This window comes from Drosophila obscura, unplaced genomic scaffold (genome assembly GCF_018151105.1).
Source record: "Drosophila obscura isolate BZ-5 IFL unplaced genomic scaffold, ASM1815110v1 contig_14, whole genome shotgun sequence".
In the NCBI taxonomy this organism is placed as follows: Eukaryota; Metazoa; Arthropoda; class Insecta; order Diptera; family Drosophilidae; genus Drosophila; species Drosophila obscura.
The window spans coordinates 1,817,429-1,840,553 of NW_024542724.1; the positions used below are offsets into that span (position 1 = coordinate 1,817,429).

The 23,125-nt window shown below is 39.6% G+C and overlaps 4 protein-coding genes across 4 annotated transcripts; all 4 read right to left on the reverse strand.

Annotated features, from left to right (window-relative positions):
- Nucleotides 1–5,904: 5,904 nt before the first annotated feature.
- On the reverse strand, nt 5,905–6,350 carry LOC111070340. Its single transcript, XM_022360795.2, has one exon. It carries the CDS (start codon nt 6,300–6,302, stop codon nt 5,958–5,960), a length of 345 nt encoding a protein of 114 aa, XP_022216487.1. The 5' UTR covers nt 6,303–6,350; the 3' UTR covers nt 5,905–5,957.
- LOC111070341 lies at nt 6,238–7,042 on the reverse strand. Its single transcript, XM_041596281.1, has one exon. It carries the CDS (start codon nt 6,999–7,001, stop codon nt 6,702–6,704), a length of 300 nt encoding a protein of 99 aa, XP_041452215.1. The 5' UTR covers nt 7,002–7,042; the 3' UTR covers nt 6,238–6,701.
- Nucleotides 7,043–7,942: 900 nt separating this feature from the next.
- LOC111070353 lies at nt 7,943–9,031 on the reverse strand. Its single transcript, XM_022360815.1, has 5 exons — nt 8,923–9,031; nt 8,646–8,859; nt 8,513–8,594; nt 8,331–8,444; nt 7,943–8,159 (listed from the first exon to the last, which is right to left on the reverse strand). Exons 1-5 carry the CDS (start codon nt 8,940–8,942, stop codon nt 8,008–8,010), a joined length of 582 nt encoding a protein of 193 aa, XP_022216507.1. The 5' UTR covers nt 8,943–9,031; the 3' UTR covers nt 7,943–8,007.
- A 4,630-nt stretch (nt 9,032–13,661) lies between these two features.
- Nucleotides 13,662–15,332, reverse strand: LOC111070345 (beta-1,3-galactosyltransferase 5-like). The gene is made up of 2 exons (XM_041596292.1): nt 15,046–15,332; nt 13,662–14,859 (listed from the first exon to the last, which is right to left on the reverse strand). Exons 1-2 carry the CDS (start codon nt 15,275–15,277, stop codon nt 13,745–13,747), a joined length of 1,347 nt encoding a protein of 448 aa, XP_041452226.1. The 5' UTR covers nt 15,278–15,332; the 3' UTR covers nt 13,662–13,744.
- Between the last annotated feature and the right edge of the window lie 7,793 nt (nt 15,333–23,125).

Sequence of the window (23,125 nt, forward strand, 5' to 3'; positions counted from 1 at the left end):
CTCTTGTCTTGTGCCTCTGTGCCCCTTGTTTGTAGTTGAGTTCTGTGGTGCTGCTCCTGCTGCTGCTGCGCATTTTGACCAATTTTAGCCAAACTCAATTAGTCTTAACTGATGTTTCGTTTGTATGCTTTTTATAGAATCCCAAGGAGCGGGTGTTCGCTCTGGCTTTATTGCCTTCTGATATCATTGGGGTCAAGGTCAGCGGTGGAATCAGCACCAAAGAGTCAGAGTCAGACAGCAGACCAATCCCAGTCCCAGTTCCAGTCCCAATTTCAATCCCAAAAAAACTCAACGCAAATCTTTTGCCGCTGCGCAATTCAAAGAAAGCCGTGCACATAAATTCAGATACATATACGTATATATACTTAAGCTTGAACCCAAGTTGGAGTCTGAGGCTGGAATCGAATTCAATTCTCCGTCTGGGAAACTCTTTAATTAGCATTGAAATTAAACTTTTTTTTTTTCGGCGGTGCCTCTTTCCTTTATTTGTCGCATTACCTGAGCGACTCTTCCATTCAGTCAACTCTTCCATCTGTACGAACACCCCCTCAAGCCCTGGCCGTTCTCGCTCATTCCAGTTCCAATCCATTCCCACCTCCCCGATCGACCGACTAATTCTTCTTTAAACAAACCGAGGGAGGGGCAGCCCAGAATCTTCCTCTTTGAGTCCGAGAGTCAAAAATCTTCATAAACACGCTAACAGAAAAAAAATAAAAATAAAAATAAATGTTCTTTTGCCGACGACCTTGGAATTTCATTTCATCTGCTTTGCCTGCTGCTTCATTTTATGGCCTCTCCTCCTCGGATTTCTTTATTTATTAATTCGTAATGCCATTTTATGTCTGGCCATTCGGAATCCATAAAAAGTTTCAGTTTTCTTTGACTTTTGTTCGCCAAATATTTGTTCTTTTGTGGAGTGGAATGAGAGCGTTGCCCTAAAAGAATCTTCAGAATGCAAGTACCAGAAGCCCACACAATTTCCACTCTAGTATCTGCAAAATTGCGCAAGCAAACAGACATACTCAGATGCTTACACACATACACACATACACAGATACACAGATGCAAAGATACTTCTACTCTTGCCATGGCGATGCCGTGGCCTCTTTGACTTCATTTTCGTTTTCATTTTTGCATTATTTCGGTTTTCCGCGGCCTGCATTCAGCGCCGCCCTTACATTTCCCCCCTTTTCAGTGGCCGAACTGCATCTGCACGATACATGCGAAATGGAAAGCAGAAGTAGGGCCGCACGGAGAAGCGGAGGAAAGAAAAGAACACAGAGCACGCCTCTCATGCCTCCCATTGTGCGCGCCGCCTCGCGATGCACAGATGCAGATACCCCGAAGCCGACAGCGTTCTAATAGATACTGACACAAATACAGATACAGATACAAATGCAAACACAGGCGGAGCAACATTTAGATTGCAAGAATCCACAGCGAATGCAGGGCATCCAGAGAGGGAGGGGGGTTCGATGGGAATGGAGGAGCTCTGCAGTGGCTTCTTGGACCAATTACTTAATTTAGCAATAAAATTGCAAACGGCAAAAGAGCACACAACTGAGAATCGAGAATCGAGAACCGAGAACCGAGAGAAGAACGAACTGCATCTGCAAATGTTGCATAAGAACTGAGCAGCTAATGGAGGGGGAGCTGGCCTGGGGTTGACTCTTTGCCCCCGCGGCAGAAGAAGAAGGCGCCGCATTCATGAGGCAAGTGGGTCAGTCGTCCAGCGGATGGGCGGCAGTGGGAGGAGTACTCGTATGGTGCTGGATTGATGATCTGATTTGGGGAAATTCTTCTGCTGGGACTCTACCAATTAAGTGCGTCACCTAAGAGGTGTCTCCCCCAATACCTCTCCTTCCACCCCTAAATGTTGTCCGACTCGGCTGAATTTTTAATTAGCGAGACTAAGAAAACGACTGTGTGACTGATCTCCCCTGCAGCCCTGTAGGCGTTCGGCTGCACTTGAATGATCTTTCTCTTACTCTGATCTCTTACCATCCCTCTTTTTCGCACATACTCTCCCCATCTCTTTCTGTCCCTGAGTCAGGCTAATATTCTCTCGATCGCCCAAGTTCTGTTCGGTTCGCTTGAGGGGAGGGACCCGGCCAAAGGTGAGTAATAAGTGAGAGATCGTTTATGGCTCGGCTCTGTGGATGTTTCCACAGAAATTTCCAAGTTTTTAGCTAAATGTTAACCTTGAACTTGACCAAAACAGTGGGACAGAGACAGCCACAAAAAGGTAATGAGCTAGATGGATTAAAATTGTTTGAATTTTTCATCTAACTTTCAGTTGTTTCTTTTTTGCAGTTGCATTTTGGCGCTGCTCCTCGAAGCTGAACATACTCGTATTTAAATGCTGAAAAATATTTCTGCCGTTTGGCTAAATAAATATGAATGCGAATTTTGTTTGGTGGGACCACCTCACCCACAGCGAGAGTCGATGACGATTTTTGTTGGCCTGGCCAAAAAGCAGAAATACGACAAAGTAATTACGTGAATCGGGTGGTGAGAGAGACACGAGAGAAAGAGCGGGGAATCGACAGCAGGTTATGCAAGTTCAAGGCCAAAAACTCTGCATTAATTATAATTATTTTTGCATTTGTTAAGCGCAGAGAAGCAGCAGCAACAACAACAACAACAACAACAATGTTAATTGTCTGGGGGCGCAATGCAAAAGAAGATAAACAGGTAAATGCAGAATTTAACAGCAACAAAAACGTTAATTTTTAACCAAATGTGGTAATTAATTGTGGCCAGAGAGCAGTGGTAGAGTCCCGGGACGTAACCTGCGCAAGGTTAATGCCATGGGCACGTGACAAAGAACTGAACCCCACCTCAGACCAGTAACTGATGTAACCCCACACATAACCCTCGCTTTCCCAGACCTAACAATTCCTCACAAAGCCATAACACACTCTCTCTGTAAGCCCTCGCTGGCTATCCATACATAGCACTTTTGATGACCCAAGACGAGCTAATTTGTATCGCTCTGTGACACACGAAGTACAATGAAGAACAACCCAAGCAACACACGTAACCCGAAGAGACCTGAAGCGTTGTTCGACTGCAAATGGACTGCAGTTTGGCCCTGTACAGAGTACAGTGTACAGCGTACAGGGGAAAGTTCCCTCCGAGCATTTCGCTTGGAAAGAAGCACGTACTTGAGTTCTCTCTGGGATGGGATGGGATTGGATTGGATTGGATTGGATTGGGTGTCGTGTCTGCTCCTCCTTGGTCACAGTCCCACTTTTGTTATCTGTGGAATATTTGGCACAAGAGCCGCGATATCTGATATCGTTTGCAGGGATTTGGGATACCAGATAAGCGACATTCGGTGACTCTTCCTCCGATTGCTAAACAAAAGAATGGCAGAGCAGAGCATGGAATCTGGGGCTGAGCTGATAAGCAGGAGACCAAATTCAATTTGCCATCCATTGATGGGCAGCGATAAGAACTAAGAAGAGGGGCAGAGAGAACCAACAGAACAGGGGACTTAATGGCAGCGATTGCTCTGTCATTATGACTTAAGAGTAAGAACAGACCATAAAGTGTGCTCTCCCTTTGGTTCATGGCTGAGTGGGGCAGTGGGGCCATGGGACAGCCCCCATCCAAGAGTACGAGAGAATAGACGGACACTGTAAGAGATTCAGTGACATAATAAATAAATTTAATCAGTTGGCTGCGTAAAACGCTTCCGTTGTTGTCTCTCCTCCGCTGAGCCGCTGGAATGGAGGAGGAGGAATCCGAATCTGATTCTAAATCAGCTTTATGTTCTGCCTCGACTTCAGCGCGTGGTCTCTCCAGGGGAATGGGCCCCAGCCCCAGCCCCAGCTCCAGCTCAGACTTATTTTGATTTCTTGTGCCTTCGACTCTGACTCTTGGTTTACTTTTGGATTCCACTGTCTCTGACTATCACTGCTTCTTAAAGATGATTGTTGCTGCTACTCGAAGAGCTGCCTCTGTCATCAGTTCATATTTGGAGTGTTTAAGTAGCGTTTATTTCTTTGAGTTCCTCCCGTTTTACGACCTCCTGTATCTCCATCTTCTCTGTGGGGTTATCTCACCCAGACTCCTCATATCTGTGCTACTGCTTCTTGTGTCTGTTCTATGTGGAATCGAAACAATGAAGCTCTGACTTTGGGCCACATGGCGTATGCGTAATCGAGGAAGAAGACTAAGACTGTGTCTGTGTCTGGGGTTCAAGGGGCAATTGTGGTGTGACACTGAGCAGAGTACTCAGAGCCGGCAGCTAACATACTTTTCCAATTATTTGACGCATTCTCACACATATTTCCCTTGCCTTATCCAACGTTTTTATTAACACATTTCATTTTGTGGCTGGAAAACTCGTTGTCGCGAGGGTTTTCCATGATTTTTCCCCTTTCGAAAATGTAGCTTCCCCTTCGTTGATTGTTTGCTTGTTTGTTTGTTGGAGGCGGGCCTAATCCTTAATTAAAATCATGATAATATTTAAAGGCCCAACACAAAAACGCGCGCTTATACCCCGCAAAAGAAAAGTGAAATTTAATGGGGAAATATATTTAATTGAAATTTAAATGCCCGTTGAAAATCCTTTCGGCTGCCGCCTAGTGAACATGTCGGCAATTGCACAATTGTGCGGCTTTAATTATTTACAACTCCAATTTGGTTTACCATATGTTGTCTGAGGGCAAATAATTAGCGAAAGCCAACCCATTTTAATTTAAGTCAGAATTTAAACTTGAAATTGTTTAATTATATAAATGGATACAGCGGATTCTGTACGTGTGACTGTATGGCAAGTGAATTTGCATAGTAATTGCCATTGAAATACACGTAATTAATTGTTTCGTTCGCTGGAAATGAGGCAACATTTTGTTTGTTTTTTGATTGATTTGTCAGAGTTGGAGAAGGTTTCTTCCACTCAGAGAAATATGGCAAAGAAAAAATATACACATCCATATATAAATAAAATATTCGGGTTTTTAATTAAAAACGTAGAGAAGAATTATAAATCAATATTTATTTAAACAAATAATTATTTTAAAATCTATTTTAATATCGGCCATAATTATTCTAAATATGTATAATTGATGCATATTCAAATCTAAGTGTAACTTTTCAATTCTCATGACTTTTCTCTGGGTGTATAGGGGTGGTAGCTAAGGGAATGGGTCGGATGGTTGAGGTGTGGGATATTCAATTAAATTTGTTTGCAAATTAAGTAATGTTTTATTCTGAGGCTAAAGGGTTATCATTTTAAAGTTCAGCACACAAATTTAAAATGAAATGAGGTTCGTAATGAAATATTACTCCTATTATTATCCTATGTTATTCCTATTAAATCAACAGAACTCATTTTCTATCATAAAATTAATAAGAACATTTTAAAGATGATTTTGCACGTAAAGATATTTTACGATTGCTTGGAATAAATCCCCCCGGTGCTGACTATAAAACGAATTTTCAGTCTTATTTATTTGCTTTATAAATTTATTGAATTTTCATCCCTATTTTATACTTAATAAATAAAATTGAAGACATAAATTTTAACAAATAATAGATACAAAATAGTTAGCATCTGAATAAATTCCCCAACAGCCTTGACCCATTTCCACTTTTTTCTGAGATGGCGTCATCTCTTAGTTTAAATATAGAGAGAGAGAGAGAGAGAAACACCCATACATGCTATAACTTTCACTGAATAATATTCTCAGCTATAGATGTCTGTTATCTAGCAATTTATGCTAATATGTCGAATAATAAAAAAAAGGGGAAAAAATCGAACGTTCGAAACATAAATTAGCATATTTATGCGATGGTCAAGCCCAGAGTTCTAATATCAGTGTTAATTACTGAAAACGAATCTTCGGACAAACCAGTTCTACATAACTTAAACAAAAATGGAAACAGTTTTGATTTCCGCATCATGAATAAAATTATATTTGAAATTATATTTTTTTTTAGGGAAATCAAAATTGAATGAGCTGAAATCCCCTGTGGGGTCTATCTGAATCTGAATTAGAAGCACTGTTGGAGTCCTTGTCGAATCCTTTAATTCTGAGGCCATCGCCGCCCCAGTTGCTCTCATCAAAGTTCATGGCTCTGTCATTGCCAATGTTATCCAATGCTGCGAGTCGACTTAGGGCCGCATCGGTGTCGGCACTGTGCACACTATCGCTCCATACAAGCTTCTCATCGCTGTCATCAGATGTTCCTCCTCCTCCTCCTCCTCCGATGTACTGATGTATGCCCGATGCAGCGATCACCGAATAGATTGCTACACAGAGCACCAGAAGTCCGAGAACCAATTTCATTTTTCCCTCTAAGCGCGGGGAACACTTGACTGAATGTCAGTTGTCAGCCACAGAGCTGGGCTTTTATAGCCATGTCTCCGGGTTATCAGCAAAGCTCAATGATTGACATTATGTATGTGCAATAATTCTAGAATCTTTGCCTGGGAAATTCCACAGAAAGCTCCGAGTATATTGACACGCAGTTTACCACAAAGTTAATTGATCTGTGAGTGAGTGTCGGATTTAAGCGCTTGGACTAGCTGGCACTACATTTACATTGACTCTGGAAATTATGTTTACCAGATGATTAGTTAGGAAATAATTTACATAAGCTTTGGGTGTTTCTGGTATTGCTTTCCACCATATAATGAACCTTTCATTCATTTTAATCTTTGTAATTTTAAATACGTATTTGGTTTATCATCTTATTGGCAGGAGCTGGGTCACATCCTTAACACCGTGCAACAAGTAATCATCATCTAGAGAAGTCTTCTCATCATAAACCTCACTAGAGTAATCAGTTCCAGCGATGGACTTCCACCAGAGTTTGGTTCGTTCCTCCATGGCATTCATGTACTGCTCAGCACTGTTGTCGCCACTGCCTGCAGTAGTCTCCACCAATTCCTGGTTAACGGGCTCAAGCACCTCTGGTGGATGTGGCGCTGTCAACACGGCACACATTAATCCACACAGCAGGAATATAATAAAGTAGCTCGCCATACTGTTCAATTAGCTATGGGGAACTGCAGTATTCAATTACATTTTTCTCGTTTTTATAGTTCAACGAGATCGGCGATAGTTCTTCCTCTTCTGGGATTTTCACGACTTGGGGGAATGCACCCAACCCAAAGCGGGTTTTCTTATTGATTGCAAGCTGAGTCAGCAGTGGCCAAGCCTAAACATGCAAAGCGTATACGACACGTTGTCGCCTGCGGTTGTACAGTGATTAAAATAAGTCTACGCTTGGGCTATAGATGATTAAAGTCTGCTGTAGGATAACATTTAGATGCAGCTCTAAAGTGAAGATCGACATTTCTAGTATCTACGTTGAGGCTTTACTTTGCTGTGCACATACTTCTTGCGGAGACTGTCTCCCCCCGTTGGCAGGCCATAAAAAAGCTGTACATAGACCCAACGCGTCGATGCTGCTGGCAACCCCTAAATGACTTGACTACCAACCATCGACCACTTCACTTCGCTTCGTTGCTTCAATCCCTCTTCTGTTGCTCTGCTCCTGTGCTCCTCTGCCATTTTATTCAATTTTCCAAAGCGAGCGAGCACAGTTGCCCCCATCCTACAGCGTACAGCCACCCATCCACCTACAATGTGCTCACGAGGCTAATGCCCTTTTATGGCTTTGGAGTGTGCCGCATCAGCAGAAGCAAAGTTGCAGCAGCAGCCAGCTCCTAACCATCGTACGAACAAGACCATTAGATGCGGCACATTCAGCACCCAGACTACCAGACTCCCAGTTTCGACTCGGATTCGTGAGGCTGCAGCTCATTATACGAGTACACCATCCCCTGAGCGCTGAGAGCAAGCACGGAGACTTGTCTCTAAATATGTTTCACATTTGCATCATCATCATAATCATGGGAGTCTGTGCCCTGGGGTTGTACACCATTGAAATCAACGCTAAGTGTTATACAAAATCAGTGTCATTGGTTTTACTAAGCATTGCTCTCTGCTTTCAGTTTCCTTTATTCCTTTATTATATTTTAATTGATTATTTAACTGAGAAGCTCGTACAGACTGCCCGTTCGGGTCTAACACGAATCACCACACTTTCGGATATGTTATTGACCCTTAGGACTTCCAAAGCCTTTTTAAGGTTGCCTGCTTTGGCGCTCTTATTTCGTGTATAGATTCGAAAGACCACTGGAACAGATTTATGATATATGAAGTTAAATTAAATGTTGTATGTTTGACATACATATTCTTTAACATATTTTTCCAATGAATGATTCTAAAAATCAATTAAATTATGCCAATAAAATAACTTTAGCATATCGGACACTTGTCGAGGCAACTTGCTTTTTTTATACTTACTTAAAAATGAATCGTCATCTTTATCGCATCTGTAAATAACCATAAAGTTGGTATTATCCGAAGAAATTACATGCTCTTCCGTAGCAGATCGGGCAACGATACGGGGCAAAATTTCTATTCAACACAAGGGAAATGTATATAAGTCAGGTTATATCGAATACAATCGAGGAATATTTCCATACTTCTGACACACTTGTCCTTATCTTGGTGTCGATTTTCTCCAAAAGGCGGTGTTAAAGCAGTCATAAACCAATTTCCATAGAGCTAAAGGAAACATAAAATAAAGCTGATATTTTGTACTGTTAAGATTTTTACCATTTTCTGGTCAATCAATGCTACTTCTCTACGCAGCAATTTTGGACATTCGACCACTTTTAGCAGGGGGAGTACTTCATTATGTACCATATCCTTCATCTGATTGTATTTTCTTATATAGATTGCATTCGGTGACATATGGCTCTTACTCATAACGTGACCGTTCACCATATGGAATGCATAGCATCCCAGGCAAGCCAGTACAAATAATATGCTAAAAACGAATTATCAGTATCTGTATATGCTGATGTGGATGGGTATACATATTTCAACTTACATTTCCGGATACTTTTGCATGTTCTTTACTGAAGTGCTGTCTCGAACTGATGCTTGTAATGGGATTTTTTATGGTTTTCTATCTTTAACTGGTAAGATTATGGTTAGCATTAGACACACCGCTTTCTGGGGACTGCTGTATCTAATTAAATATATAGGGTGTGCTGGTAGTACTATATGTGTACACTAAAAAACAAATTCTTTGTTTGAACTTGAATAAAATTCTTGCATTTCAATACTTTTTATACCTACGAAAATAGTTTCATTTTGATGTGTTCTTTTCAATCAGATTTTATTGCCTGAAAAAGTTTCTTTCTACTTTCGGTTTTCGGTATGTTTTCATTGTACTTTCTTAATTTCATTCGATTTTTGTGTAACTTTTCCATTATTCGATCTACGAGTATCTTCCGATTCATGGAGTATTATTATTATTATTATTGCCAACAGTAATAATCAATTTATAAATTCAAATTTATTTTACATGTTTAATTCTCTAAATTTTCCATTTCTTAAACGCGCAATTTGTTTGACAATTATGTTTAACCAATTTGTTAATTTAAAGCCTTCAATACGATATAAAACCTATCAGCAAGCATTTAAACTAAACTTGTTAACGACTTCTAATTGAAATACATAATTTTGTATGGAATGTGCGAATCGTTGAATAGCCTCTGCATTTTGAGAATCTCATCGAAACCAAACTGGATTTTGAGTCTACTACGTTGGACAGCCTCCTAAGCCCACATAAATACTGGCTTAAGTATGTTCGCTTGTTTTCTGTATAGAACCTTAGCAAGTGTCATAAAAACTGAAATTGCCCAAGCACTCTGGCCATATATGTATGTGCGACTGACTGCCAGTCAAACTTAAAATTTCAGTCACACAATGACCTTCACCTAGAAGCCATCAAAGCGTACCCAAGCGGCGGCCCAGCCCCAGCCCCGGCTTGGTCGGAAACCAAAACCAAAACCAAAGCCAAAACCAACTTCAACTTGACGACCAAAAAATATAAAGTAAAGCCAATCCAAATAACCAGACAAAGCCGGAGCAGATCCAATGATGGCCTGCTCACTGCCTGCCTTTTGCTCAGTCGGTCGCGTAATTTTGCTTTTGGACCTACTTGATTAGCACGCTCTGAGCCATGTTTAAACGTGGGCTGTTTAACCAAACGGCAGCCAGACCAGACACCGACCAACCAACAATATTGCGAACAGAATTCGCCTAAAGACCACACTAAAGACTTTGAGGCAAAAAAAAAACGTGCGAGTACGTGCCGCTGATTAGTAAAACAAACAAATTAAATTGGTTTCTGTTTTTGCTGGATCTCTTTGGGCTTGGTCTCTCGGTCCCGCGCTCTTTTGTAGAGCTTGTGGCTAAGAGCTAGACAAAAGAGAGACACTGTTATGAAAGAGATTTGTAAAGAGTTCAAAGAGAATTATGACAGAGCTCAACAAAGAGAAACCCAAGTCACTGAGATGTATTTTACGTATTTATTGTACATATATGGTCTCAGTTTTGTTCGGTTTCTTTGACAAGCTTTAGAGGTGAAAACCATTCATGGAACACATGCAAAAATATTTAATTATTTGCTTGCAATACAATAAATGTCTATCTTATTTGGGAACTAATCAAATAGGGGTAGCAAACTTTGATTGAAAAGGGGACGAACAAGTTGTTCAAACAATTGAAATTAAGTTCTGAGGAGAATTGAAGAAACAAAGCCAATGCGTAGACGGCCTCAAATATTTGCATCTTCAGAAGCAGCCATATAAATTGACAATTCTTTATCTTTAATCAAGAGGTTTAAGATTTCAAACCAAAATCAGAAAATTCGAAAACATCTTTTGTTCTTGGAAATAGAATATTGATAAACAAAACAAAAGTTGACAAAGGTTGGCATACGAAATGTATGGATGAATCTAAAATCTCTTTCCACGTTTCAAGGATAGAAATACGAGTATTCAAACTGCTGTTTTCGCTTAAGATATATCAGCGAATACATTAAAATAAAAGACTCATATATTTTTTAACCATTTGCTCAAAAGAGATTAAAGATATTTTCAACCCAGTTGCATTTTCTTTAGACAACCTTTAGACAAGTTGTTAAGTGTAACCACAATGATTACTAAATTGACTGAAAGATTAACTCTTTTGACCATCAAGGTTCACTTGAGATTGCTTTGATCTCCACCAAGTTGGCGGCTACTGGTCTTGGCTTATAAGCAGGCGGCAGGCACCTGTTGCTCATTGAAATGAGAATTCAAATGAATATTTATATAAGAATTGTTGGCTACCATGGGACTGGGACTGTGATTGGATTGCATTGCATTGTGATGAGGAGAGGCAAACGTCTGGCGCATTCTTGGCTTTATGGCATGTGGCATGGTCTGTGAGAGGAGGCAAAAACAAGGAGGGTCTGTCGTCGTCAATCCAAGCCGAATCAATATGCTGGTCGCGGCTTTGACTCAATTCTTATTTTGTGCGAGACGTCATTATAAACCGCAGCAGTTTTGGATGAAGGGGGATTTAACTTGGGCTAAGCCCATTACTGGACACCAGGTTGGGTAACCAGGCTGTCTCGCGGGCTGATGCTACGGCTGCATTGTTCTCCATGGCGTTCTTAACGAGCGCAGCATGCAAAACAAGGCCCAAGACGCCATTTGGCCAACAGAGACAGAGACAGCCGAGAGTCGCAGAATCGTTTTTATGGTCGATGCGCTCTGTGCATGATAATCATCGGGCTTTGGGTTCCCAATCCACAACTGGGTGACTCTGTCTCTGAGTGGTTCTGGGTCTGGTACTGGGTACTGGTTACTGATACTGGTACTGCTCCCTGGTACTGGATGATTGTGCGCACGCGCTCATAATCAAAGAGTCTACCCCCTGCTCCCTGCCCCCTACCCCATCGACCGTACTGAGTACTGGGATTTTATGATGGATGGAGCGTTGGCAAGTGATTCGCCTTGACGTTGATGCCCCATCAAGGAAAATTATTGCGTGCGCGCAATTAAAACTAAAATAAAGTTGCAAAAATATGAATCCACAAATTTGCATGCGCTCAAACACTGGACAATGCATTCATTCCCTTCAGCTGGATGAGTCACGTGTCAATTGTCTCACAAAATCCCTGAAATGATTTAAGCATCCAGTCTACCAAAACTGCAAATGATTTATACTTCCCTGCCATTTGCGACGGTTCAAATGTGGTTTGAGTCCAAGTCAGATGTGGGGAATCAGATATGCAAGAGAGGTTCCAAACATCAGTTGGAAATGTTACATATTTACCTTCCTAATAATCTGTTTCCTTTACCTATCTGTTCTTTATTATGAAATGTTTAGCAGTTTGATTACACAATAAATTGTATACAAATAAAAAAAACACAGCAGCAATTTTCTATCAATGGATGCCAAAGTTTAATTGAACTTTTCCCTTCAAACATTTCCACGTTTACTCATCCTATTGTACCTTTTCCATTCAATTATAGTTGTATTAAATGCTTTCAAAGGCATTCAAGTGTTTAAATTGGCTTTTGTGTTTAAATATCGTTTTATTTAAACCATTTCGTTTGAGTGATTAAATACCCTCATGTTTCGTTTTAAACATTAAAGCCCATACGTACTTATATAGTAGGTATATTGTGCCATCGTATTTTATGTTGCAATTTTTATATTCATCAACGTTGAATCAATTTTTTGTATCTCGTCCTACCTTTTGCCAAATAGTCGAGCAATCAAGCGTTAACTTTTCAGGTATTTTTTGTTGTTGTTTTTTGTCGTATGTGTCATTTATTGAACAAAAAAATGTTTCTTTTATTTTGAGAGCGGAAGCTGGTGGCGTTCGACGCAGAACCCCCTGGACTCTGGCGCTTAACAGCGACATTGTTGACATATCTGGACACTTGGATCGTATCGTCTCGCATCGCGATATTGTTGGCAGTTCCATTCTGTGTTGGGTCTTTTTGCCAGTGAATTGGTATTTATTTGCCGGATTCTCTTTTGAATTTATGGCCCATGCTCTGGGAGCATCGTTAGGCGCAGTGGAAGTGGAAGAACTGACTGACAAACAAGCCTGAAATGTTGTCAGCGATATGGGCAAAGCTTGTTGGCCATCATGCTGTTCGAGCATGTATGGAAAGGACTCCCATTCCGCCAAAGTGTCAAACATAATTCATTTAGAGAATTGTATTTAGTTTTGGTTGGAGGGTGTGGTGTTTAAAGTCTGGCGTTCTAGGTAGCAAAGGTATATACACATGTATTGGAATTAATAACTTTAGGGTATGGATATAATTTTAGGGTATGGATATAATGGGCGTTGAATAATAGAATAGCTTTTGCTATGGATGATAGGATACATTATATTTTTGTTGGTATTCCTAATGTATTTTGCACAAAAAATAGAGTTGTAGGCCTGGTTTGCACACTTTTATAATTTTTACTCGGCATCTACAGCTCTGGTTGTTGATTTAAAATTGTTGGTCTCAAAAGATATATTTACGACCATTAAAATGATTTTTGATTTGTGTTCATATAATGGTTATACCTGAAGATATATCAAGGTGTCTGCCAATTTTTTTGGGATCTATAAACATGATACATTTTTAATAGTACAAGCCAAATTTCAAATTTCACCCTTAACTACTAAGCCCTACTGGGAGAGAGCGGGGTGGTAGTGTCACACCTGAGAACTTTTTTCTGGTCGGTAGTAGACTTTGAGATCTAGTCGTCCATGAAGACATAGGCCGTACATTGACGTACCAGTTCTACCAGTTAAATACAAATTTAATATATTTTTAATTTTTGGAACATGCAAACTTTTAAATATTTTATACTATCCCTGCGTCTGCATCTTGCCAAACTTTCTGACACGTGATGGTCGGGTCCAGCAGTATCCTCCAAAGTTCGTATTGTTCGTGTGGCTCGATCATGTGGATGCTGATCGCATTGCGGATGCTGCATGGCAATAATGTGATGCGGACGTTGCGAAAGTTTTCTGCGTGCACTCTATTAATATTCAAGCTCTCGGCCATAATGCCCGTGGTGAAGACATCCTCCAGTTGCACATAATACGTATTGAGCGATTCCATGTAAAGCTCATGTACAATGTCTCCAGTGAGGAGGTAGGCTCCTCCGGTGGTATACTTTGGGAACTCGGCGCCCCTAAACTGATGATATGGTACAAAATACTTGGAGCCCATATTTCGTTCAGGCTCCTGCTCCTCGACCACGCGACCATAAATGGTTCGCTTATCCTTGTGCCCGTCTATGAAGTCCAGCAGTTTAGGAACATTGATGAACATATCGTCATCGGTCTTAAGGATGTACTTCACCCGGGGACAGTGCGTATTTACCCATTCAAGCATCGAGATCGTCTTTAGAGTGAGATTTAAGTACGAGTCTATGAAGTTTCCACGTATCATATCACCATAAATATAGTTCTCCTGGTTGAGAGAATCGTTCAGATCTACGTTCGTCGTGCTTCCGAGGAAAAAGGCCATGCCCACATCTCGCCTGCTTGCATAGTGCATCCAGGTATGTCGGATGGACATTCTCTCCATAGAATGGGACTGGGCTGAGGTGATCAGAATGAGCAGCTTCAAGAATGACCCCCAGTGTTTGCATATCTGACGTTGTTTATCGATCTCATCGTTGAGATGGCCAGGCTCATAGAGGCTAACTGTGAGTACTTGATGGAAAGGTAATACGGGTGCAGTGCTTGATTTTTGTAAGCTGCTCCTGCCAAAGGGTAGAGATCTGTGTGATTTTTTCTCTTTGCGTGCCTTCATCTCGTATTTGGCTTGGTATTTTATAAGTTTTCTCCGCATTATTGCCATGATATCCGGCTTTTCAAGTTGGTTAAAACCAGCCGAAAGGGCCGGAAAGTCCACAATTCTGCCATGGACAAAACTTAGTTTTTTCTCCGCCGATTTGATGCTCCTCTCTGTGAAAAGAGAATAAGCAGATGAGTGGTGTTCAAGGAAGCATTGTATATATTCGTATTAGTCTATAACAGTTAGTGTAAAGTATAATCAATAAAAGATATAGAACTATATATGCAAGCCTCTTTGAATTTGGATTTGACTTTTTCGTTTGAACTCTACAGAAACTTCTGTCGGGATGAACTTACCAGTGTGCTGATTCCCGATGGTGCTGGCATGGTGGTTGCTGCTGTTTCCATTGAGTTTTTCTGAAAATGAAAGATTCTGGGCCATCGGAAAGCCATCAACGGAATTTATATGCTTCTGTGGAATATTCACTGATGCCGAGAACGAGGCGTATATGATGGTAAATATGGTAGTGAGAATGACAGCGCTTAAGATCACAAAGAACTTTAATTTGTTGGTGTTTAGATTACCCATGTCACCATGGAATCAAATGTGAAGTTTCACTACATGGAACGTTTTTGTCACGGCACACTTGGCTCTACATTAAGATACCCGGAACACAGGCTCTATATGTGCATATCATTATAACAACATTACAACATGGACTGGAGCACCTTTTTAACATTACCGTTTACTGGTGCAAGGTTTACTGGTGGGAAGGGTACTTTACGGTGGAGAGGTATCCTACAATTTTTAGTGATTTTCTTGCAGATAAGATTAATATTTATATTTAAAATTGGGGATAACATAACATATTGATGCAGATGTAAAATATTTTCATACATTGGTATGGATGTCTAATTTATAGGCTTAAAAACTATTTTCTCTGGCTGTTACAGACATGTATACGAATTTCAACTTTTTAATGCTTTTCCGGTGTAAAAATACTATGGTAATAATAATTTCTAGTCATTTTTAAGCAAGTGCTAACGATTGGATTCAAATTGTCTGGAGAAAAAGTTATCTGAGATTCAGTAGTAATTTGCTATTATTTTTGACACACTCTACCCATAGTCTTGGATGAAATATCTCGTATTTTAAAATCAAGCGACTAGACGTATGATTAAAATATGACTCGCAAAGGGCTCAGAATTGATAAGAAATACGACTCGAAATGCTGGTTATACTCTTCATGAAGAATATAATTTCAGTGAAATTTCTAGCCAGTGCCATATAACATGAATCCGATTTTTGGATTTATAAATATGCTGCTTATGGTTCTTATTACTTTACTGATGGTTACAGCATTGATTCGTCTTCATGCACAGCGTTTGTATCTATTATTCAACTTTAAAGTGATTGAAATGCCAGAGAACCCTGTTGTCTCAGACATCAATTCCATCATAAAATCCCCTAAACAACAAAAAATCTACATACTTAAACACATATGTATCTACGAGTATCTGCAAGCAATCAAATTATAGAGCATTTTGAGACAAGTCTGGGGCACTTTGTGTAGTCAATATTTCATATATTATTATCGATTTTATACCCAAGTACACACGGACAAAGGCAAGTGGCACAATCATAACACATTCTGGCCCGGCTTGGCCACTAAAGATGAATATCTGACAAAACATACTGCCGCAGTAACAATATTTTGGTTTTCAGGCCAAACTTCATGGAATCACTGACTGACTGACTGACAGACTGACTGACATCAAAAAGCGATGGAGAATACATGTACATTTGTACGCTCATGGGGAGGCTGTTTATCAGACAGACATCAGAGACCAGGCAGGCCTTAGTTTCGCCAGAGCCCCGCGGGGCAAGCACGCGTTCTCCAAATATTTATGAGCGGCCACAAACAGAAGGAGGAGTCCGAATACGGGTACGAGTACGAGTACAAGCAGGAAGGTATGGTTTGGGTGGATTGGATTGGGGGACTTTGGGAAGTGATTTACCGACTGAGCTTCAAGTAGCCGAAGCAGCTGTCAATCAGCCGGCAATCAGCCTCCACTTTGAGCCTATAAAAACGTCTGCAGTTTAGCGGTAAAGCAAAATCAAAAAGTAAAAGTGGCTTACGGTACTCGTAAAACAATCCAACAACAAGAATTTCATCCATACAATATCATCATCAGGCCACAGCAGCCACACAGACCCAAAGCCGCACCCAATATAAACCATAACCAAAAATCTGAAATGGAGACGCGTCCGACTTCAGGATTGAGTGTACAAAGACAATTAGTGACCTCAAAAACGTTTTGCAGTTAAAGATTTTTTGTATTTTTATGAGCGATATTGCGAGCCAGCCAGAAAAAAAATGTTGTCTGCTGCATTTAGTTAATGAGATCTTAAACATTGACGGGCTGGATTTTCACTTCAACAGTCGCTGGGGCGCAAACAAAACGTGATCGGCCGCAGCCTCAAATTGTTTTTGATCCGCATATTTATACCTGGTATTCATAGAGTTCAGGGGTATATAATCTTTACATAGATTTATGCAATAGGGAGAAGGATCAACATAAATTATATTTGTTTGTATACATATTTCTGCAATGCTCCATGCAGATTCCCTCATCCTCTGTATATCCACAGTACACATTTAATAGAAATTAGTTTAAACTCATTAATAAATAAAAAATCAGCAGAAGCTATATATTTTACTGTTTTACATGCAGATGTAGATTATTTTTAAGTTGTTAGAGGGAGTCTTCCTTCTGTCAAAATATATCAAAAATATCATTCATAATGATGACGAAATGATCAATTTTTACAAACGAACATTTACTTTCCCTTTCAGATAAAGGTTTCCAGAAATGAATCGATTAAAATCATAAACAAACAATTCAAATAATGGAAAATGTATTCTCTTAAACCACTAAGCATCTGACAAGAGGGTATTCCATAGTCCATATATCCATTGTAGGATTCATACGTATTTTTAGGTGTGGTTTTGGTGGCTCCTTTCTTGGTTCCCCGAAGAATGGTCATCGAGTTTGTGTATTGGTCACGCTGACAATTTCTACCTGGCCACAAAATATTTCTTTACTTATACTCGTATATACTTTTTTTATTTTGCAGACCTTCAGTGAGGCCTAACGCAAATAAAATCCCCAAACAAATTGATGTCTTTTTTTTGGCGGGTTTCTGTTTCTTTTTGTTTTGTCTTTTTGTGAATAACACGAAACGAAACTGTCAATTGATGTCTTCGGCGCCGGACGAGGCAGCTTTTGGTATTTCCTTGGAATTATCTTAATGTGAAATCTTGAACTATGTTTGGGGCATGGTCACAAGGGCCAGGCCAGGCCCAGACCAGGCCAGGCCAGCCAATCCAATATATACCTAAGACAATTTTTAATGGATTTCGGTCTTGACATGACATGTCCGAAATGTCTTAAGGCGCATTTAATTGCAAAGTTTTGTAACATCTCGGACCAGAGACATCTCTGGAGATTGCGCCAGCCAGCACACACCCATTCATGTCCAAGCTATAACTAAATATCTAACATTTTCCTCGACGAACTTTAAGCTATTTGTGGCTTCTTATCTACTTTTCCCTCTGTTCATGACCACTCCTTAAATTCTCTATTATGCTGATTTTTCTGTGAGAGGTAAAACCCTTTTTGGTATCTCTCTGCGATTACACATAATTTTCATGTTAATGGCGGTTCGCAAATGCCAAGGTAGGAATAAAAGGGAAAACCCCTGAAACACTGACAAACAAATAAAAGACAAAAAGAATGAATAAAATAAAACGAAAGAAAAGGGAAACGTAACGGAACATATGTGCACTGACGTGTGCAGCAAAGCGGAAATCTAACCGACATACCAAACCGAAAACACACACAGAAGTGGAACTTAATGGAACACGGTTCTATTTGGGGCACTTAGACTTTCAAATGCTCTGCGAAAGATATGTACCTACATTTTGTTCCTTCTTTAGGCATAAATATACTATTATTTTCTATACCGTGTTTTGATCAAAGCAGAGGATTGTTTTGTTTCTCTCGTGTTGACTGGATTTCTAATGATTACAGTCATACTGTAATTTCTGTTTATCGGACTGTATATTTATTATCAGAAATGTTTAGTTTCACCAATGTATTCCTCCTCTTATTTGTACAAGTCTGGTTGCGTTTTTACCACAAAATTTATTTTATTATTTAAGTACAAATGTATAATTTTCAATTCCCTTATTATCTGATTCCCCCTAGAACAATTTCATGTGTTTATGCATAAATTGAATTTACCGTAAACTACATACATACATATTTATACTCGTATACATTTTATATTTCCCTTGTTTTTATTAGTTTACACACTGGTGGGAGGATAAGGAAGCAATACATCCCAATCTCCGTATCTTCATTCCGGGCTCCCGCACCACAACAAAGTTGAAAGCTTTAAAAGCGTAGCGCAGATTATATGGCCGAACTAAGTCTCATGACAAAACCCATAATATCCCTGCACGAGGCTATAAAAAAAGGGAAGAGCAAATGAAATGGCCGACGGGCCAGTGTCTGGCAACGAGTTTGGGACTCCGCCGCTCAGGCTCAGGTGTGTGTGATGCGGCCTACACAGACCAAACGGACTGGCATTTGTGAAAATAAAACAAATATATATATATATATATGTATGTATGTATTTTTTTTACAACGCTCGGAAACGGATGCGGATACGGATACGGATGTCTACCATAAACGAGCTCATTAGTAGGCACAATGTGCCGTGGCTAATGTGCTTCAATAGCTACCAAGATCAGAGCACATTCCATTGGCATGGCATTCCACGGCGATGGACTACTTAAAGTTTAACTTTTATTTTTTGGCCACAAGGAAATTGGGCAAGCTCGCCATTAAAACGAACTTTACAGCAGTTTTAAAGTCGTAAACACCCAATGAAATTTTAATGATACCGGGACAGGTTGTGGCCACGCCCCCAACACATTAAAGAGATAGCATAAAAATACAGAATCGGACGCCACGATTTTCATATCCTGTTTAAAGGTGAACCAGCGAGGAAGGATTTGGCGTTTGAGCGTTTGGATACTTTGTATACCCTTGAGGATTTCCATATTAGTTTGACATATAAGTCAAATCTTTCGTAAATATAAAAATTTATATATTTGTTTGTGTCTGCTTGTGGCTGTTGCATAAATTACCATAAATGATATATACCCACAGACTGGGTAACGGGTACAGTACAGAGTCGGACCGAACGAGTCTCGTATCCTGTTTAAAGTTGAAAAATCCTCAGTTTATTGATTTTCCGATGGTTTTTTTTCCTCGATTTTTTTTTGTCCTGCTTTTTCGTTTGATTTTGGACAGTTTAATGCTCCATTGAATGTTCCTGTACGTAGGAAATGTAGATGCCCCCCCACGGGATGTCCATGTTTATGCCTCACTGGCTCACATCCTCCCTCTCTCTGTCGCTCGCTGTGTTCCTGTGGAGGATGCACATGAGCATCCTTTGCCTACTTGTACTACGATTGGCAACTTTGTTTGGCAATAGTGTCTCCTCGCTGTCTCTTTTCCTGTAGGGATTTCCACTGGGGAGAGTCGACGTCGACTTTTCCCTATTTCTCTCTGGGCTGCTGCTTGAAATGTCAATTGCGCTTATTAAGGGAAAAGTTCACTGCGCTCTAAGTGAGATTGGGTTTTAGAGATGGAACGTGATGGGGATCATTTGGAATATGTAACAGCAATAGGTAAGAAATCGTGCAAGCATAATATTGTGGACGAAGTAGAGTATATTTATAAAATCTTTACAGACATTACTTCTGTTTCGGCCTCCTCATACATATGTTAAAGTACTTAAAAAGAGAATCCAACATTCCCCTTTAAACTTATTCGTTGATATGTAATTATTATCGACACATACCTCAACTCATGAAGTACCTGTCAAAGTTTCTCGACTCACGAAACCATCCCTAATTAACAAGGATAGATAGTTTGGAGTGGATGGCGAACTGAAGCTGTAGGCAGCTGCTGAACAACAAAAGTGGAAAACATGCCGCCACTTGGCAGAGGTGTTTTCCAAAGTTCTTCAACAGTGTTCCTATGTGTGAGTGTATGTGTGTGGTTTGGGCCATGAGAAGCTTCTCCTAAGCTCCTTTCGATAGGCCAAATGCTGACACTGCAGCTGTGTGAAGTAACCAACTAAGATGTTTGCTTGTCTACTAATGACAGCACATACACATACAGCAGACTGTTGTTTGTCGTCGCAGAGTTAATTCCTTCTGGGCAAAAGCATTTAGGCAATCAAATTAGTCTAAGCCAAAAGCTTAAAGCCAACTAATAGACATGGACACAAGCATAGACAGACGCAGACAGAGAAACAGGAGACAGCTGGCCTGAAAGTCGCATCAATTTGGCCCAGCTACTGGCAGGAATTCTCCTTAAGGCTGTCTTTCTCACTCTCTCAACATGATTTATCTGCTCGACCAACTGGCAACTGTGTGATTGAGCGCTGGCCATCTTACGCTTGGAAGTCAACTAAATCAGGTAAAATATGTCGCACCATTTATTTGGTAAATGCAAATTACAGCAAAAGGTATTCCGGCAGCTTAATTAAAAAGTTAGCCAGCAGCTCCGGCTGCTCAGAGAAGTAAATTTAATTACGAATTCTACAGTCGGAGAGGTAATTGCAGATGAGAAAGTTTGAGTTTAGAATTTAAATTTCTGTAACTTAAAAACGGAAGAAAAGTTCAATTTGAACTTTGTTTTAAATTATTTTGTTACAGTCATTTGAAATGGAAATAATTTTAGCTGGTTTAAGATTCTGTTCAGTATATTCCCATATAAATAATAATGGAAATATTTAATGATAGATTCTGTCAATCAATATTTAGTCAATCCACAAGCACTATCCAAGGACTATTAGCAGTCCTTTATTCAGGTAGATCTGTGTTTTTATAGTTATAATATTACCTGATATTTCCTATTTTATAGTTATAATATTACCTGATATTCCCTATTTAAAGTTATCATATTTCAGTTTATTTCATTTCATTGCTTAATATAATCTAATAATCTAGTTGATTGGGGAAATTTAACCTTTCATTTAGATATGTATTAAAAATGTATTTATGCAATATTCAGTATTAGTTTTACCAATTTTCTAAGGTCAAAGTTGAATAGTAAATTGAAACAGATATAGGCAAAGGCGTGACTAGAAATAATTCACCTTTTATTACATGCATTTTCCAAAATTAAATTTTAATCAAACAAAGTTTACTTTACTAAAATTCAATTCCATTTTCCAATAAATGCAATTACTTTTCTATGAATTTAAATTGTTACCAATAAATACAAAACTTTTAACCCGATTATGCATACATTTTGCGCTTTTGATTCAAAAATTGTCACTTTCAATCGGCTGCATCTACCAACCAAATTTGTTTATTTCTCTATGCAAATACGAGTATGTTTTTTGATGAATGCAAATGTTTTTTTTTTGGGGAATTGTTTTGCATAAATATGCAAAAATCTATTGTACGTTTTATATAATCAAAATATTGTTTGGCATCTCTTAAACAAAAAAGATTTTATATTGCATTTTGTGGTATTTAATAAATTTATATTCGGGTTCAATGACCGATTGACTTTGTTTTTTGTTGAAATAAATTTTGTGGTTCGGCGGCGGTTAAATGTCAAAGAGGAATTTGAAATAGATGCAAAGCAAATACATTTTGTAGAGTAAACATTGCCTCGCGCTCTCGTCTCTCGTGCCTCCCTCGGTTTTAAGCGTTCCACATGGCGGATGATTAATCAGTAAGCACAAGCGACTAATGCACTTAGTGAACAGGGCTATGACATTAAAACTTAAGTGTTGCCCGCACTTAATTTAAAATGCATGTTAAAATGCCATTAAGTTCAAGCAGGAAGTGTCGATACTGGGGCCACTACTACTGTTCTTGATGATGTACTGACCTGGTCCCCGGGGGCATCTCGTACGGGGGCATTCCGTACGCGTTTATTGAACTCTGGAGATGGCGGATGGGGGACATTGGGACAAAGGCAACGGCAGGAGTTGGCTTCATCATCACCATTATCATGTCATACGCATGCAGCCAAGCGTTGCATATAAATTGCCAAAAATTATGAAAATTTGATAGCTTAACAGGTAGCACTAATTATAGGGTTCACAGCTCATCTGACTAATTACGAAATTTGCTTTTTTTTTGTGGTATTTCTCGGTTATTGTACGCATTCAGGCGGTATTATACCAACGGCCTGTGCATATGTTTTTTTTCATACTCTTATCTTAGAGGATAAGCAAATGTTCGCAAGATAAAAATCACATCTGAAATCCCTCGTTCCAAAAAATCTTTAAATCATAATGTTTATTTTATATTGGAGAAGGGAGTCTCGAGTAGTA

Coding starts and splice junctions, on each gene's coding strand:
- LOC111070345 (XM_041596292.1), bottom strand. CDS start 15,277: ATGGGTAATCTAAACACCAACAAATTAAAGTTCTTTGTGATCTTAAGC. Junction 14,860..15,045: donor CATCGGGAATCAGCACACTG/GTAAGTTCATCC, acceptor CTCTTTTCACAG/AGAGGAGCATCAAATCGGCG.
- LOC111070353 (XM_022360815.1), bottom strand. CDS start 8,942: ATGCAAAAGTATCCGGAAAT. Junction 8,860..8,922: donor ATGCAAAAGTATCCGGAAAT/GTAAGTTGAAAT, acceptor ATTCGTTTTTAG/CATATTATTTGTACTGGCTT. Junction 8,595..8,645: donor CATTGATTGACCAGAAAATG/GTAAAAATCTTA, acceptor TGTTTCCTTTAG/CTCTATGGAAATTGGTTTAT.
- LOC111070340 (XM_022360795.2), bottom strand. CDS start 6,302: ATGAAATTGGTTCTCGGACTTCTGGTGCTCTGTGTAGCAATCTATTCG.
- LOC111070341 (XM_041596281.1), bottom strand. CDS start 7,001: ATGGCGAGCTACTTTATTATATTCCTGCTGTGTGGATTAATGTGTGCC.